At 38.5% G+C, this 17,487-nt stretch overlaps 1 protein-coding gene and 1 long non-coding RNA gene across 10 annotated transcripts in view; one reads left to right on the top strand and one right to left on the bottom strand.

Moving 5' to 3' along the window:
• BTRC (beta-transducin repeat containing E3 ubiquitin protein ligase) overlaps positions 1-17,487 on the top strand; it is a 193,104-nt gene that overhangs the window by 157,999 nt on the left and 17,618 nt on the right. For all 9 annotated transcript variants that reach the window (XM_032281362.1, XM_032281367.1, XM_032281360.1 and 6 more), the window contains 8 exons: positions 698-929; positions 5,044-5,230; positions 11,046-11,142; positions 12,075-12,212; positions 12,717-12,835; positions 14,502-14,751; positions 15,234-15,352; positions 16,714-16,824. In XM_032281362.1, coding sequence (XP_032137253.1) covers positions 698-929; positions 5,044-5,230; positions 11,046-11,142; positions 12,075-12,212; positions 12,717-12,835; positions 14,502-14,751; positions 15,234-15,352; positions 16,714-16,824 — 1,253 coding nt within the window. The remainder of the gene's footprint in view (positions 1-697; positions 930-5,043; positions 5,231-11,045; positions 11,143-12,074; positions 12,213-12,716; positions 12,836-14,501; positions 14,752-15,233; positions 15,353-16,713; positions 16,825-17,487) is intronic.
• Positions 2,480-3,075, bottom strand: LOC116553824. Its single transcript, XR_004269931.1, has 2 exons — positions 2,957-3,075; positions 2,480-2,620 (listed from the first exon to the last, which is right to left on the bottom strand). It is a non-coding gene; the product is annotated as an uncharacterized LOC116553824 (long non-coding RNA).

Raw genomic sequence — 17,487 nt, forward strand, 5'->3', positions numbered from 1 at the left:
AAAAAAAAAAAAAAAAATATATATATATATATATATATATTGTACTGACTGGGCACAGTGGCTCACGTCTGTAATCCCAGCACTTTGAAAGGCCAGGAAAATTGCTTGAAGCCAGATTGAGACCAGCCTGGGCAACAAAGGCAGACTCCACCTCTACCAAAAAAAAAAAAATGTTAAAAATTAGCTGGACTTCGTAGTGTGCACCCATATAGTCCTAGCTACTCTAGAGGCTGAGGTGGGAGGATCACTTGAGTCCAGGAGCTGGAGGCTGCATTGAGCTATGATCTCACCACTTTACTCCAGCCTGGTTGACAGAATGAGACCTTGTCTCAAAAAAAGAGTTGTGAGCAAGTAATTGTATAAATGTTCAACAACTGTTGTATACAATAAAAAACAAATTAGATTTTTGGCTTGCTAGTAATAACATGCTTTCAGCTTTTGGGTTTTATCTGTGTATCTTCAAACAATAAGAATGTCTTCTGCAAACTTTTGGAAATGGATGCTTAGTCTTCTGGTGTTATAGCTGATTTGTCAACTTTGTATGTTATTTCTGTGGTTTTCCATGTAATTGCTAGTAGTATAACAGAGTGGGCTCAATCGTGTAGACATAACATAGCATGCCATACCAGAAAATCAGATATATTTCCCTCATTTTCAATACTAATCATTTTATATTTCTTTTAACCCCCTTCTACAGACAAAACTTGCCAATGGCACTTCCAGTATGATTGTGCCCAAGCAACGGAAACTCTCGGCAAGCTATGAAAAGGAAAAGGAACTGTGTGTCAAATACTTTGAGCAGTGGTCAGAGTCAGATCAAGTGGAATTTGTGGAACATCTTATATCCCAAATGTGTCATTACCAACATGGGCACATAAACTCGTATCTTAAACCTATGTTGCAGAGAGATTTCATAACTGCTCTGCCAGGTATGTCTACAGGTATTTGTAAACCATTAATTTGCTATGATAACAGAACTAGATCTCCAGCTATATATCTCTTTTTAAAAATCTATTGGCTTGATTTTAACAAATTAAGTCCCTTAACTGTATCTTTTTGGCATAAAGCTTTTTAAAAAACAAACTCTAGAAATAAAGACTTTTTTAAATTTGAGACAGAGTCCAACTCCGTCATGCCCAGGCTGGAGTGCAGTGGCATGATCTCTGCCTCCCAGGTTCAAGTGATTCTCCTACCTCAGCCTCCTGAATAGCTGGGTCTACAGGCACCCACCACCGTGCCCAGCTAATTTTTATATTTTTAGTAGTGGCAAGGTTTCACCATATTGGCCAGTCTGGTCTTGAACTTATGCCCTTAAATGATCCACCCACCTCGTCCTCCCAAAGTTCTGGAATTACAGGCGTGAGCCACCATGCCCAGCCAAGACTCTTTTTATCCTGTCTTCTTGTACATGCCCTTCTATCAACTTTTTTTTTTTTGAGACGGAGTTTCGCTCTTGTTACCCAGGCTGGAGTGCAATGGCGTGATCTCGGCTCACCGCAACCTCCACCTCCTGTGTTCAGGCAATTCTCCTGCCTCAGCCTCCTGAGTAGCTGGGATTACAGGCACGCACCACCATGCCCAGCTAATTTTTTGTATTTTTAGTAGAGATGGGGTTTCACCATGTTGACCAGGATGGTCTCGATCTCTTGACCTCGTGATCCACCCGCCTCGGCCTCCCAAAGTGCTGGGATTACAGGCGTGAGCCACCGCGCCCAGCCTATCAACTTATTTTTACCCATACATAGGTCCAAGTAAAGTCTTTTCTGAGGTATTACCTGGTGTAAGATGTGTCTTTTATAATAATATGTCTTAGTTTCAAGATATGTTCACTTGTGTACTTGGATTTGTATGTCTATGAGAATATATCAACAGAATATTTAAATTCTACAGATGAGTAAGAAACATTTTTAGTTGAAGTTTTTAGAAAGAAGGATATCTTATAAGCCTTGTTATGGTGTTAAATAAATATAAAACGATATGTAAAATAATTTTTTTGGAGGATACTGTGGTTTTTCTAAATGCTTGCAGGGAAGACTAGGGCACTGCCACATTGTCAGTATTTGGGGGGAATGCTATCTCAGGAAAATAGAAGATTCTCGTGTATTCAAAGTTTATTTTAAGAGAGAAAAATCATACCAACATGAATGAAACTTAAATATCATATCTTGTTTGGTTAGGGGTATTGGCTGTTGTTTTCTAATTACAGAAGTTATAGGAAATTTAGAAAGTATTTTTTAAAATTTCTAGAATCCCACCATTCAGAAAGAACTACTAATATGCCGAATTATTACTGTTTTGGCAGGCAGCCTTTCCGTTTTGTTTAGGTATGTGTATTTTCCTTAAAGCTTTGATCATAAATGTTTTGTGACCATTTTTTCTTAATATATTCTCTTAATGTATTTTTCTAAATGTGTGTTCTTTTAACATACTTTTCAATTGCATAGTATTCTTTACAATGGTTGAAGCACATATTCTTTAATTCCTTTATTGAACATTTAGGTAGTTTCAAAATTTTTTCCTATTATAAACCATATGATGATGAATGTTTATACATTAATCTTGTGGGAATCCTAGGGAAAAAATACAGACATGGAATCACTATATATTAAAGAGTTTGAACCTTTTTTTTTGTTTTTTTTTTTTTCTTTTTTTCTTTTTTTTTTTGAGACGGAGTTTCGCTCTTGTTACCCAGGCTGGAGTGCAATGGCGCGATCTCGGCTCACCGTAACCTCCGTCTCCTGGGTTCAGGCAATTCTCCTGCCTCAGCCTCCTGAGTAGCTGGGATTACAGGCACGCGCCACCATGCCCAGCTAATTTTTTGTATTTTTAGTAGAGACGGGGTTTCACCATGTTGACCAGGATGGTCTCGATCTCTTGACCTCGTGATCCACCCGCCTCGGCCTCCCAAAGTGCTGGGATTACAGGCTTGAGCCACCGCGCCCTGCCGAGTTTGAACATTTTTAAGGCTTTTAATACATGGTGCCAAACTATCCCCTAATAAAAATACACCAGCTTGTAGCCTCCCAAGTATTAATAGTACTTTTTAAATATTTGCTAATTATAGCTTTTTCAAGTTTTTGTTTTTCTGAACTAGGAATTTAAGTTAGTTTAAACAAAGGAAATACCTATTTGTATCAGAAATAAACACTGTAAAAACTGAATTTTACCTATATCTTTTGTTAAATAGAATAGATTTTTACCCCCTCTTTACTCATTGGATTTTGTTTTAGCCATAGGCAAACTGTTTTCTTTGTACAAACAATCTGTGTGTACCTCATTATTTTGTTCTCCCCAATCACTGAGACATGTTACTATCTCAAGCTTATACCGCTAAGAATTGAACAGGAGTTGATTAGACCTGTGTATTCTTTACCTAATATTGATCCCTGGTGTGTATCCGCTGACCACTCTACGAGGTATTAAATCATCAATCTAATGCTTTATGGCCATTCAAACTTATAAACCTATACCATCTGTCTATGTTTAGTAAACCAAACTACTTCAAAAAGTGCCTGTAGTCCATTAATGTAATGGGTTTGTTTGGAGTGTTAGGTGAAATTTCTTCTGAAGACTTATTATAGGTACATGGTGAATGATCAGGAGCAATTTGATGGCAGCCATTAAAAACACAGGACTGCATTTTGGAAATTTCTGATGGTGTATAAAGTTTTAATATAAAGATCCAGGAATTGTGCCATTACTGTATTTTACATGACAAACTAATTATTATATCTTTAATTGGCTTTTGTTCACGTTCCTTTAATAAGAATTGGGTAATACATGTCTCCATCTGCTTATGCTTAAATACCAACATGTGATGCCAGCCAAACAAGATCCATTTAATACTTTCTTTCTCACGTCTGCTGAAAAGTGTCACTGATATCCATACAATCTTTATAATTAAAATGATACTTAAGCACATTTGGCTTATTGCTAATGGCGTCCAAGTGTGCCTCTGTATGATTCAGGGGAAAGGCACAAAATGAAATGCAATGTTCTCTTTCCTGTTAAGTTTGTGCCTACGGGAGTGAGAGTATGAAGGAATCCTTCTGAACTATTTAAGTCTGTAGAAAACCTCTGATATGTATGTTGTAAACAGAAATGACTTTGAATGTTTTTGTCTCAGTTGTAAATTTAGAACAGCAGGCAAAAGAAGTTTTTTTAGTGAGATCATCTTATTTTATAGGATCTTTTCTTCTAAGACCTAGGTACAGATTTGGGTGGTAAAGAACTTTAATTGGGAAGCCCACCTGGTTTACACCCCTCAAGATCTATTCTCCACTGTTTTCCTCTGCACATCCTACAAGTATTCTCTTAAATGATAACCAAGTTATCTTTTGGTCTGGAATTTTTTTCATTTTTTGCGCAGCTCAGCTGTCATTTAGATTTTATAGCAGCAGCTACCCTCAAATATAGTTTTTTTAACATCTAAAATTAAACTCATTCTTGAACTTAAACATACCTTTCTGTCTTTCTCTTGGGATATTTCCATACCATTCTGTTTCCTTCTTCTCTCCATTCTGCATGCCCAAAATTCCATAACCCAGCACATTCTGACTTAGTGTCTCTCCCCCAGTACATTTAAAGGATATTTCTTCTACCGAACAGCTTTAGAACGGCAGCAGTAATAGAAACAGAATGAGAAATGGACCTAATATAGAGATTTGGGGGGGGTCTGAATCATAGAGTTTGAGATGCCATCCATAGAACATCCCCTAGTGCTGAAATCCATATAGATAGATGTGAATTGTTTTCTGGAATCCTTTTTATTTTTAATGTCTTGGGGGGGGTTTGCTGGTTGTTAGCTTTAACTTCCTTATCTAAAGGAAGATGGAAAATACCGTTCATTTCTGTAACCTTATGGAAAAATTATTGACACTCATTTTACCCAAGCCTCTGTTTGAAAAAGAAACTGGACCACGCTAGGGACAATGATGTGCCTTCATAGCAGAACAAATGCTGTTCTGTTTTAAAGGACCTTTTGTAAAAAATCATTCACCACCCTCTGTGTTCTTCTTCTTTGCCTCTTCCCCCTACTGAAAGCCCGGGGTTTGGATCATATTGCTGAGAACATTCTGTCATACCTGGATGCCAAATCACTATGTGCTGCTGAACTTGTGTGCAAGGAATGGTACCGAGTGACCTCTGATGGCATGTTATGGAAGAAGCTCATCGAGAGAATGGTCAGGACAGATTCTTTGTGGAGAGGCCTGGCAGAACGAAGAGGGTGGTGAGTCTTTAACTTTCTTACTATTACAGGGCCTCCGGACCTGGCCATTCACAGTCACTGAAAGATTTTTTGGGAGCCAGTGAGACCATTTCTCATTTAATATGGTGATTTTGCTGATTTGTAGCTTGAAATGTAACAAAGAACAATTGTTCATGTACTCAGCAGTTTTTCTTCTTACCTATCACTCAAAAAATGACATGATATTGTATTAATACTGCTTTGCAAAAAATAATGGAAAGCTGACCAGGCCTCCTGTTTAAAGCATTCTCTGTACAGAAGTTGGTATCCTGTGGCTGGGCGCAGTGGTTCATGCCTGTAATCCCAGCACTTTGGGAGGCCCAGGTGGGCAGATCACTTGAGGCCAGGAGTTTGAGACCAGCCTGGCCAGCATGGCAAAACCCCGTCTCTACTAAAAATACAAAAGTTAGCCGGGTGTGGTGGTATGCACCTGTAATCCCATCTACTCTGGGAGGCTGAGTCAGGAGAATCGCATGAACCCAGGAAGTGGATGTTGCAATGAGCAGAGATCTAGCCATTACACTCCAGCCTGGGCTACAGAGCATGTCTTTGTCTCAAAAAGAAAGAAAGAAAGAAGTTGATATCCTGCAAAAGGGCTGATGGGCAATTTATGAGGCAAGTAGATGACTTTGAATCACATAGAAACCATCCAGTCTAACTTTCCCCTAAAATAATCTAGGACAAATGATTTTCTTTTCTTTCAGAAAATTTCTTGCCTTTATCTTATGCCTCTGGTGTTTTGTCACCCTTGTAATCAAAAATTATTTTTATGCCCAAGTAGAATAAGAACTTTAGCTATCAGAAAAAGTAAAAATGAAATGCAGTATAAATCATTGTTTCTTCTTAAGACTTCTGTTTTTCAAGATTTTCTGGTTTAATTTAGAATTCCCTGAAGCATCATATAGTTAGCAGCCTAAGAGACTTCACCAATTTTTGGTTATTCTCTTAATAGCACCATTTCATTAGAACTTCTGGAAGATGTCTTTCTTTAAATAATTTTCTCTCAGAGTAGTCGCTCATAAAGGTGACATATTAAATATTTCAGTTGACAGAAAAAATAATAGGCATGTGTGTGCTTCATAGTGTCCTTCCACATTAATTTTATCAGTTGTTTATCTTGCCTCATAAAGAGGAAAACAAGTATAGAGAACACTTTTAAAAGATTAATTTTCATAAATCAGCTTTCCTTAGAATTTTCATGAAAATATAGTTGGCTCTTTTTTTTTTCTGTCTTTGAAACTTATTAACACATAATAAATACAATGACCTATAAATATATACCAAATGCTTCAGAGATTTTTATCATTCTGGCTGTTAGGAAGACTGTTTAAATTTTTGTCTCAAATTGATTTAAGGGAACAAAAAACTAGACAAATTTTAGGCTATGTAACAATTACATAGTAAAAGAATATTGTTGGCCAGGTGGCTCACTCCTGTAATCCCAACACTTTGGGAGGCCAAGGCAAGAGGATCGCTTGAACCTAGGAGTTTGAGACCAGTCTGGGCAACATAGTGAGACCTCATGTCTACAAAAAAAATAAAAATCAAAAAATTAGCTGGGCGTGATGGTGGGTGCCTGCAATCCCACTACTCAGGAGGCTGAGGTGGGAAGATGGCTTGAGCCTGGGAAGTTGAGGCTGCAGTGAGCTATCATCATGCCACTGTACTCCAGCCTAGGCAACAGAGCAAGACCCTCTGTCTGTCTGTCTGTCTCTCTGTCTCTCTCCCTCTTTCTCTCTCTCACATACACACACACACACACACACACACACACACAAGAATATTACGACTTTTTAAATTCTCACTTATTTCACTACATAGAAAAAATAGAAATCTTACCTTTCATAACCTACTTCATACGTTAAAAATAAACTCTATAATAGTACAACAAAGCTAATAAAAATAGAGTTATATGGCATTCAGGGTCCATCATTTTGCTAAGAGTACTGGGACCAGCCTTGGGAATACAGTAGATAATTGTTTACATGGGAAAATTTTAGGGCAGCTGAGAAGATTTTTCTATCCTCAGGAAAAAAAAAGAATCTTTTCCAAATAACTCCTGAAATTTCAATTAAGGAGAGCTATAAAGGTTCTGTTCCCTGTTAAAATACATTGTGTTCTCATTTGGACTGTAAATGACAGTAAGCCTTCATCAGACATTGGGAGTTTACTACGTCCTTTTTTGAAAGCAGAGAGATCAAGAAGTAAGTGGGCATTTTCTTGACAGATGGATGTGAAAATGCCAAAGGTAAAAGTAGGCTCCACAGTTTTGCTTGGGATTGGCACTAAATGGTAAGATCTGCTATGTTAGTTACAAATTAAAAATGATCATTGAGAAGATGACTTTTGAGCCATTTTAAAGGGTAGGTGAAGAATATAGGATCCAGCACTAAGTAACACATTTTCCCACTATCTCTTCATCCACAGAAACCCATTCCTGCTCTTTGAGTATTTTTCAGAGTTCTGACTATATCCCCTTGTCTTTGGGCACGTGTATCCTCTTAATCCCATGATATTACCCATGAAATTGCAAATAATCCACCCCATGTTGACCTCCTCCAGTATTCCTTCGACTTTCTTGCTGCTTCTATTTTTACATGTTGCCTTTATTCCTGTGTCGGTTGTCCTCCCTTTAAAAAAAAAAAAAATTGACTCCGGCTGGGCACAGTGGCTCACACTTGTAATCCCAGCGCTTTGGAAGGTTGAGGTGGGTGGATCATGAGGTCAGGAGATCAAGACCATCCTGGCCAACATGGTGAAACCCTGTCTCTACTAAAAATGCAAACATTAGCTGGGCATGGTGGTGTGTGCCTGTAATCCCAGCTACTTAGGAGGCTGAAGCAGGAGAATCATTTGAACCCGGAGTTGGAGGTTGCAGTGAGCCAAGATTGCGCCACTGCATTCCAGCCTTGTGACAAAGCAAGACTCCATCTCAAAAAAAAAAAAATTTACTCCATCAGTTTCTCATTTTCTTCTTTCGAGTGATTTACGAAGCCTGATACGTCAAAAAAATTTTTCCATGTTATCCCTTTCGCCATATGCTAGCTTTTAAAGATTCTTCCACCGGGCTCAGTGGCACTTGCCTGTAGTCCCAGCTACTCGGGAGGCTGAGGTGGGACTACAGGCATGAGAAGTCCCAACGCCCCGCTTGAGCCTAGGAGTTCTGGGCTGTAGTGTGCTATGCCCATCGGGTGTCTGTAATAAGTTCAGCATCAATATGGTGACCTCTCGGGGGCAAGGGGGCCACCAGGTCACATAAGGAGGGGTGAACCGGCCCAGGTCAGAAACAGAGCAGGTCAAAACTTCCATGCTGATCAGTAGTGGGATCGCACCTGTGAATAGCCACTGCTCCAGCCTGGGCAACATAGTGAGGCCCCTGTCTCTAAAAAAAATAAATAAAAGAAAAAAAAGAAAGGTTCTTCCATTTCTACTAACCCAAAATAGCAAGTAAATACAGCTTTCTAATAAAGCTTTGTATCTTTAAGTTTTCATTTGGTCTTTGATGTTGTATTTTGGATTTGACAGTCTTCCCCTGGGACATGAACTCTGTAGTTTTCTCTCTTCGATAACACTGAATGTTATCTCTGCTCAGTAATGGTAACTCTTAAAAGTACAATAAAAGACCACTTGGGAAAAGTCCATTTCTTTAATCAGCAGATCACATTTTATGATAACATTCTGAATTTAATATTTAATATTTATCATGTACTTATATTCTCATAGGTACAAGGCATTTCACATAGTAGCAGTCCCTGTTGTCAAAGATCTTCCATCATAAAAGGTTTTGACTTAAAACATAAAGACAGAAGCCAGTTTTCAATACCTAGCCACCCGTTTCTGTAGCACTTTGATTTGAAGAAATTCAGATACCTTACCAAGACATGATAAATGCAGTGAGGTGGAAAACAAAATCAGAAGCTTACATGGGTTCTCTTTCCTTAGAATATAGAGATAGTATCATTGGATAGGAAGAAACTCTTGGAGTGCTAGAGATTAAAAGAAGACAGGAATCTCAGGAATGGTGGGTATTGAGATACATTAAAGTAGTTAAGAATGTGGACTCCGGAGTCAGACTTAAAATCTTCACATTCAAAATCTATTATTTGCCTGCAAAGTGTTTATAGAATAATATTGTACAGAGTAATGTACCATTAATCCAGAATTCTTTCATAATACATCTTGTTTGACCTTTGGTTTATGCTGGTGTATCATGTTTCATTAATCCCCCTTTTTATTAGTAGTATTTTCTCTTCTCTATTACAGATTTTCTTTTCTGTATTAGCATAGAAGTTAGATCCAGCTACCTTCCTGATAGGAAATTTTCTCAACTAATTTTCAAGGCGTATAATAGGGAGAGGGCAGAGGAGAAGCACTCCTGGAGACACCAAACAATTAATTACATTGTAATGGAGCTATAGAGGGAGGAGTGGATGACTGGCCCTGAGAAAACGTGATTTCTCTGGTGCCAGGAGTACACTCAGAGGCATTTCTGCCTATTTCCACTTTGCAAGGCACAGTGCCAGTGGGAACAGCAGTTAGTACACCCATAGTGGGGTTTACTAGCTTCCACACCGTGTTTGGTGGGTTCTTAACTTCAGGATGAGGAATTAAATTTTTTACCCAGCAGGAAGTGATTGCCATTTACTGGGTTTTTTTTTTTTGTAGCAAAGATCTAGCTTGGGATATGAGTATTCCAGAGATGGGCTGTCATAAGGAAGGAGATACTAACAAATGCCGCTCACTGGAATCAGGGAAGGCAGTTAAGTACATGTATGTGTGTGCATCGCCAGGAACACACCTGTGAAAGTCTGTTTCATGCCTTAGACTTGATAGCACAGTGCTCTTAGGCATTTCTATTTATCTTCTTCCCTAGCTGCCGCTGGACACACCTGTGATCCTTTTATTGTCTGTTGAAATGAACTGAATTGCCCATTTCAAAGAATAGTTGCACAGATCAGCAGCAGCCTGGGTGACTGAGCAGCCACCACATCTTACCCCACACAAATAAAGACCTAGAAAAAGTGATCTCCATCACAGGCATTGCTGTTGTCTACAATGCAGGGGTCTACCAACATAGTTAAAAAAAAAAAAAAAAAAAAAAAGACTGTGGGGTATGTGCTATTGCAAAGGTTATAGTTACCATTACTAAAAAAATTTCCAAAAGATGAGGCCAGCGAATCTATACAGTAGTCTTAATAGACCAGTAGATGAATTCTGATTATACATATTCCATTTGTCTACTCATAATATTCTAAAAGTTTGGTACTCCAATGTTCTACACTGGAAATAATGTTTTACCCAAAAGCAAATCAATGTTAGGCAGATTCCTTAGAGACCAGAAGGCTGAAATCAAGATTACTTTTGCACCTCCCCAGGCAGCTTTGGAGAGTATATAGAATGGTAACTGTGAAAACACTTTGAAAATATATGAAGTTCCTTACAGATATGTTGGCTGGGCACGGTAGCTCATGCCTGTAATCCCAGCACTTTGGGAGGCCATGCGGGCAGATCATTTGAGGCCTGGAGTTTGAGACCAGCCTGACCAGCATTGTGAAACCCCGTTTCTACTGAAATACAAAAATTAGCTGGGCGTGGTAGTAAATGCCTGTAATCGCAGCTACCAGGAGGCTGAGGCAGGAGAATTGCTTGAACCCTGGAGGCGGAGGTTGCAGTGAGTCAACATCACACTGCTGCACTGCAGCCTGGGCAACAGAGCAAGACTCTGTCTCAAAAAATAAATAAATAGATAAATATTTAATGTCATGGTTTTCATTGGGAAATATTTGTGTTTTTTTAGGGGACAGTATTTATTCAAAAACAAACCTCCTGATGGAAATGCTCCTCCCAACTCTTTTTATAGAGCACTTTATCCTAAAATTATACAAGACATTGAGGTAAGAATCTACGTATTTTGGGGTATTTTCCAAATGGTACAGCTTTCTTCAGTCGCAGTATGGTTACACCAAGCCCATTAAGGCTTATCGACTTGAGTTGAAAATCAATCTCTAGGCTGGCGTGGTGGCTCACACCTGTAATCCCAGCACTTTGGGAGGCCAAGGCAGGTGGATCACCTAAAGTCAGGAGTTCGAGACCAGCCAGACTAACGTGATGAGACGCCATCTCTACTAAAAATACAAAAACTAGCCAGGCATGGTGGCACACATCTGTAACCCCAGCTACTCAGGAGGCTGAGGTAGAAGAATTGCTTGAACCTGGGTGGCAGATGTTGCAGTGAGCCAAGATCGTGCCACTGCACTCCAGCTTGAACGACAGAGTGAGACTTTGTCTCAAAAAAAAAAAAAACAGAAAGAAAAAGAAAATCAATCTCTTTATAGGTAAGTAGGGTAGGTAAAATAAATTGCTAGGCAAAATTGTTTACTAATAGATAAATAGATGAAAAAGAGTTAAAGAGATTGATCCCTTCATATAATAGCAGTGTGACTGGTAAATTTGTACCCGTAAGCTCATAGTTAAATATCTTCTGAATTCAACGTCCATAGAAGTTCATTGGTAGCGATGGCCATCACATATGTAAGAGCACTGAACATATAACCTCACATAGTTCGTAGCTTTTCTTCTCTTGATGAGTTGTCTCTTCCCACCAGATTATTTAATTGAACAGAAAAAATCTTTAATTACCTTTCAAAAGGAAAAATATTTTATAAATTTAGATGGTAGCTTTTTTTATAGATATTTTTTAGTTTTCCCCAAGCTGTGTATCTCCCACAGAGTAAAGCATTAAGTCATTGATTGCCGTTAAAGCCCAAAAAGGGTTTGGTTTTAGGTGTTTCCTAATTACTACCTCTTTACCTTTCTGTCTTCTCAGACAATAGAATCTAATTGGAGATGTGGAAGACATAGTTTACAGAGAATCCACTGCCGAAGTGAAACAAGCAAAGGAGTTTACTGTTTACAGTATGATGATCAGAAAATAGTAAGCGGCCTTCGAGACAACACAATCAAGGTGAGGTCTGTTCAGTTGTAGGAAGGTAGCTGAGGGAGCAAGGGTGACCACATTCATAACGCAGTCCACAGCATAAACTCTAAGCATTATTCCTAGAAAGTAAGTGAAGATTTTAGATTGTTTCCAGTCCCAAAGCCAAAATCATTTCCTTAAAGGAAAGACATCTGTTTCCCATCAGAATACTATACAAATGGGTAGTCTCTAGGGTTAAATTCTCTTCTTGAAATGAACTGAATGGGCTATTACTCTTTTGGACCTCACATAATACCCTGTTCTCTAATGAAAAGGATAAAGGTTTGTATTAGTACTGAAGCCGTGTGTGTGTGTGTGTGTGTGTGTGTGTGTGTGTGTGTGCGCGCTCTTAGCTATACCTATAGGAAAGAATGCATTCCACATTACTCTGGGCTTTGATTATTTTGGGAGATCAAATACATAATAGGACCAACAAGTCTCCACAGCACCCCACCATCACATTGATCAAAAGAATCTTATTTGCCATCCTAGATCTGGGATAAAAACACATTGGAATGCAAGCGAATTCTCACAGGCCATACAGGTTCTGTCCTGTGTCTCCAGTATGATGAGAGAGTGATCATAACCGGATCATCGGATTCCACAGTCAGGTAGAAAATTTCAGATGCTCTTTTGAACTCTGAAACATCAGCTCTGCTCTGTTCTTTGTCATAGATAGTAATTTTGTATATATCGGCACAGTTCTGAAACTAAAGAAGAATATACCACCGAGTCCCCATCATTTGTGTCAGTCTAGAACTAGAAAACTTGATTTAGGAATGCTTGAGGTAAGTTTACGTTTTTGCACATTTAAGAAACTACACAGTCTATTTTAATTTGGAGAATCGTCTATTACAGAAACTTTTCTTATCCTTATGGTAAACCTTGCATTATAAAAACCACCTCACAGGGAAATGACATGAATGTAATGAAGCCTTCCTTTTAGGTGGTTGTAACTGTAGTGCAGGTCTGTATTATCTCCTTTGAAACATGTACAGGTGAGCTGTGCTCTCTTTGTCAGCCCCTCCCCTGCTGTCCCTGCAGTTTTTAATTGCAAACTTCACTCAAGGAGGGGCCCTCAATTTCCAGAGGCGTTAGTGATTTGATGACACAGCCATTATACTGCTGGAGTCCAGGATAGCTTGAGTTCTGGGTACCAGCAGCACTGTTGGGAACTTCTGTTAGGAATTTTGCCTTAAGCTGAAGGATTTAGCAAACATAATGCATCAAAAGTAACTTAAAAAAAAAAAAAAATAAACCTAGGAAAAAAAGCAGTTAACTGCATTGTTAGATACTCTGAAGTTAAATGTTTACCATTCCAAGTTATCCTCTGTGAATAGAAAAAACTGTTCGTGGTTTTTGTCTTTTGACTTAAAGGCACAGCGAACTCGGTTCTTGTAATTATTGACATTTAACATTTATTGGTGCTTGTGGAGCAAGTGCCTCATTGAATCTGAAACGCTGTAGATGCTAACATCATTTATAAGATAAAGAAAAAATGATATTCTATAAAAGGGGGCTAAACTGGAAAAAGGAAATAACATGTTATAAAACCCAAAGTAAATACACAAAAATAGAATAATCAAATATATCATCACACAAAATTCCCAAGCTATCAAGGGCCCCACACTCTTCTGTGAAGCCTGTATTTACAATGAGAGGGCTATTTTAAACTCCTACTCACTTCAACGCACAGAAATGAGGGCTTAGAATTAAGAGTTGTGGTTATCTTGGCCTTTGACCTCTATGGTAAAACCTGAGATCCAGGGTAATCAAACTCAAATGTACATTACTAAGTATGTGACAGAAGCATCTTGGCCTATGTCATTTCTGCCTCCTGAGGGCTATTATTGGGATGGGCACTAATGCTACTGTTATTAATCAGATTCCCCATTTAAAATGTATCTTACTAATGGTATCAAATTGAATGTCAGAAGTTTTATAATAATCTTCAAGTCTGGGCCAAATTATTAGGTGACAGTGGCTGCCACCTCATCCTTGCCCTCCACAACTTGCCCATATTTCAAGCAGTGTGTCTAAAGGACACACTGGCAACATCCCATCCCCTTCCTTCTCCCACTCTCCCAGTCTGGGCTTCTCTCTACCACTTTCCCATGATCCATCAGTATTTACCTCAGCTCAGTGCTGCAAAAGAATTAAAGAGTAGAATTATAACACTTCCGATGAAAATATGAGGGGTGGCAGGGCATATGATGGTCAAATATAGATAACAGATTGTAGCTTGAGTACCTTCTAAGTCTCATGTGTCACTTCCAGAGTGTGGGATGTAAATACAGGTGAAATGCTAAACACACTGATTCACCATTGTGAAGCAGTTCTGCACTTGCGTTTCAATAATGGCATGATGGTGACCTGCTCCAAAGATCGTTCCATTGCTGTATGGGATATGGCCTCCCCAACTGACATTACCCTCCGGAGGGTGCTGGTTGGACACCGAGCTGCTGTCAATGTTGTAGACTTTGATGACAAGTACATCGTTTCTGCATCTGGGGATAGAACTATAAAGGTAATCAGGTATTTTTCAGTAAGTCTCCAACTTAGAATAGGGAAATTCATATGAAAATTTGATCAAGGGCAATGTCATATTTAAACATCACTGAAGAAATATGTAGTATTTATTTCAGAGACTAGTCTACAAGTGAAAAGGTAATAAATGAGATGTTGTGTGACAATATGGGCTAGGTATTTTATTCCTTTAAATAATGGTGAGTGTGAGAAGGGCAGGGGCAAATTTAGGGTCAAGAAAAATGTATCTGTAAGATCAGACTAATCCTAGAAGAGTAAATCAGTTTGAGGAATTCTCTCGATAACAGCCAACTGCAAATTAGCCTCTATTACCATGAATTTAAATTGTCTTTTGCTCTGTTTGAGAATTTGACTTCCCTTTAATGGTTCAGTCTTGTTTTCTGCTTCCCTAAGACTCCGGTTGCCATAGATTTTACCAGTAAAAGCACTAAATCAATTGCACAATGCCATTTTCTTTTTCAGGTATGGAATACAAGTACTTGTGAATTTGTAAGGACCTTAAATGGACACAAACGAGGCATTGCCTGTTTGCAGTACAGGGACAGGCTGGTAGTGAGTGGCTCATCTGACAATACTATTAGGTAAGCGGCAAGTGCCTTTTATCATGAAGGATCAATATTATGCTCCCATTCATTATTAGTGCACAGATCATACAAGTCTTCAGATTTGTTATGTTTATAATCAACTGTTTTTCCTTTTTGTAGCTTCTTACAGGTCAGAAGCAGAGAGGCAGCACAACAAAGCCTTTTGTTGCCCATCTTTTTTTTTTTTTTGAAATGGAGTCTTGCTCTGTTGCCCAGGCTAGAGTGCTGTGGTGTGATCTTGGCACACTGCAACCTTTGCCTCCCAGGTTCAAGTGATTCTACTGCCTCAGCCTCCTGAGTAGCTGGGATTACAGGCATGTGCCACCACACCCGGCTAATTTTTGTATTTTTAGTAGAGACAGGATTTCACCATGTTGGTCAGGCTGGTCTCAAACTCCTGACCTCGTAATCTACTGGCCTCAGCCTCCTAAAGTGCTGGTGTGAGCCATCATGCCCCGTCATTGCCCTTCTTTTTAAATTTCTCCTGTCTACAGTTGTAAAATGCTATTAAGTTTTCTCTTTGCCATTGTTTTTAAGAAGTGAAAACAAAGATTTGTTTCCTTTCTAGAAATTATTTAATTTTGGTCTTAGCATTACATAATTGGCCAGAGAGTTACCTGTCCTTGAAATTATGAAGATTTCACAGTTGGAAGTCGTTTTTGGGTTTTCTCTTCACAAAGATGAATGACATAGACATTATTAGAATTTGAAAGATCTATCCATCTTCTCTCTTCAGTGAAGTACTAAAAGGATGAAAAGGCCACTAAAAAAAACAACAGATAGAGCTACTGTTATATCTAAGGAAATTATTCCTAGAAATCACTTGAATTGTTCTGAAAAATAATTTCAGAACATACGGTTTTTAAAATTAGTACACAAAAGTTTTTGAGAACTGACTTTGCATTTCCATTCTCTGAGAAAAAACTGTCCTGGACAGTGGTGAAAGAAGTGTCCACTGTGGCAGAGGGGGAGGTGCTTTGTGAGAACAGGACATCACTGATAATCTGTATCTCATTCGGTATGGTGACTTCAGGAAACTACTTTCTTAGTTTGGTCATTTCTTCTAAGGCAACTGTGTGCCTTGAATTCATCATTTTTATGCCTGGAAGAACCTGGTTACAGAATTATATAAAGCATTATACTTTGAAAATACATATTATATTTGAATTTAAACCTACATTTTTCTGCGTGAGTTATATAGCAGAAAGGAAATAAATTACATTGAAAATGGTACATTCTGTGTGGGTGGTGATTGATTTTATTTTGTGAGTTTTTAGAAGGCATATGAAGTGTATTATAACACTCCAGACTTAGAAAAGAATATGTGAAAATTCACTTGACTCAATTTTCTCTTCCAGATTATGGGACATAGAATGTGGTGCATGTTTACGAGTGTTAGAAGGCCATGAGGAATTAGTGCGTTGTATTCGATTCGATAACAAGAGGATAGTCAGTGGGGCCTATGATGGGTGAGTGTGCTAACAGAGTGTAAAAAAAAGAAAATCTACTTCTTAATCCTTTCTTATGTTTATGGTGTTAAACATAACCGTTCCTTGTTTCTAAAAGCTTATAGATTTTACACAAAGTATCTGATACCATATTTTTTTAAATCTGTATATTCACCTCTCCTTGATTTAGTGTCCTGAAATATTCTTTCCAATCATTGTATTATACTTGTTTGCACAAGGTTGTCATTAATATTTTGTTATTTGGTTATGTTTTTGGCTGTTTTGCCCTGTAAAGCAAAGAACAAGAGAAGCCCAGTGTTAACAGGATACACAAGTAAATTGGTAACCTGTTAACAAAACAGAAACACTAGAGGGCAGAATTTGGGGATTTGGGGTGGAAGGATCTTGAATTTTGATTTCTTTGATTTTTTATCTCTTTGAGTAATTTTTAAGAATACAGTTCTCTTTTCATCACTTGTCATCCTAGCATTTCATTTATAATGAGTTGAGTCATCTTTATTTTCTTCTAATTTCTAGTGGTTATGGAATCCATTCATGTTGTGAATGGACCCCATGTCCACCAATCGTAAACACAGTAAATTCAAACAAAAGTAAGCTGGGCACAGTGGCTCATGCCTGTAATCCCAGCACTTTGGGAAGCCAGGATGGGTGGATCACTTGAGA

This window comes from Sapajus apella, unplaced genomic scaffold, assembly GCF_009761245.1.
Source record: "Sapajus apella isolate SASKATOON/1434 unplaced genomic scaffold, GSC_monkey_1.0 scaffold13, whole genome shotgun sequence".
Lineage (NCBI taxonomy): Eukaryota > Metazoa > Chordata > Mammalia > Primates > Cebidae > Sapajus > Sapajus apella.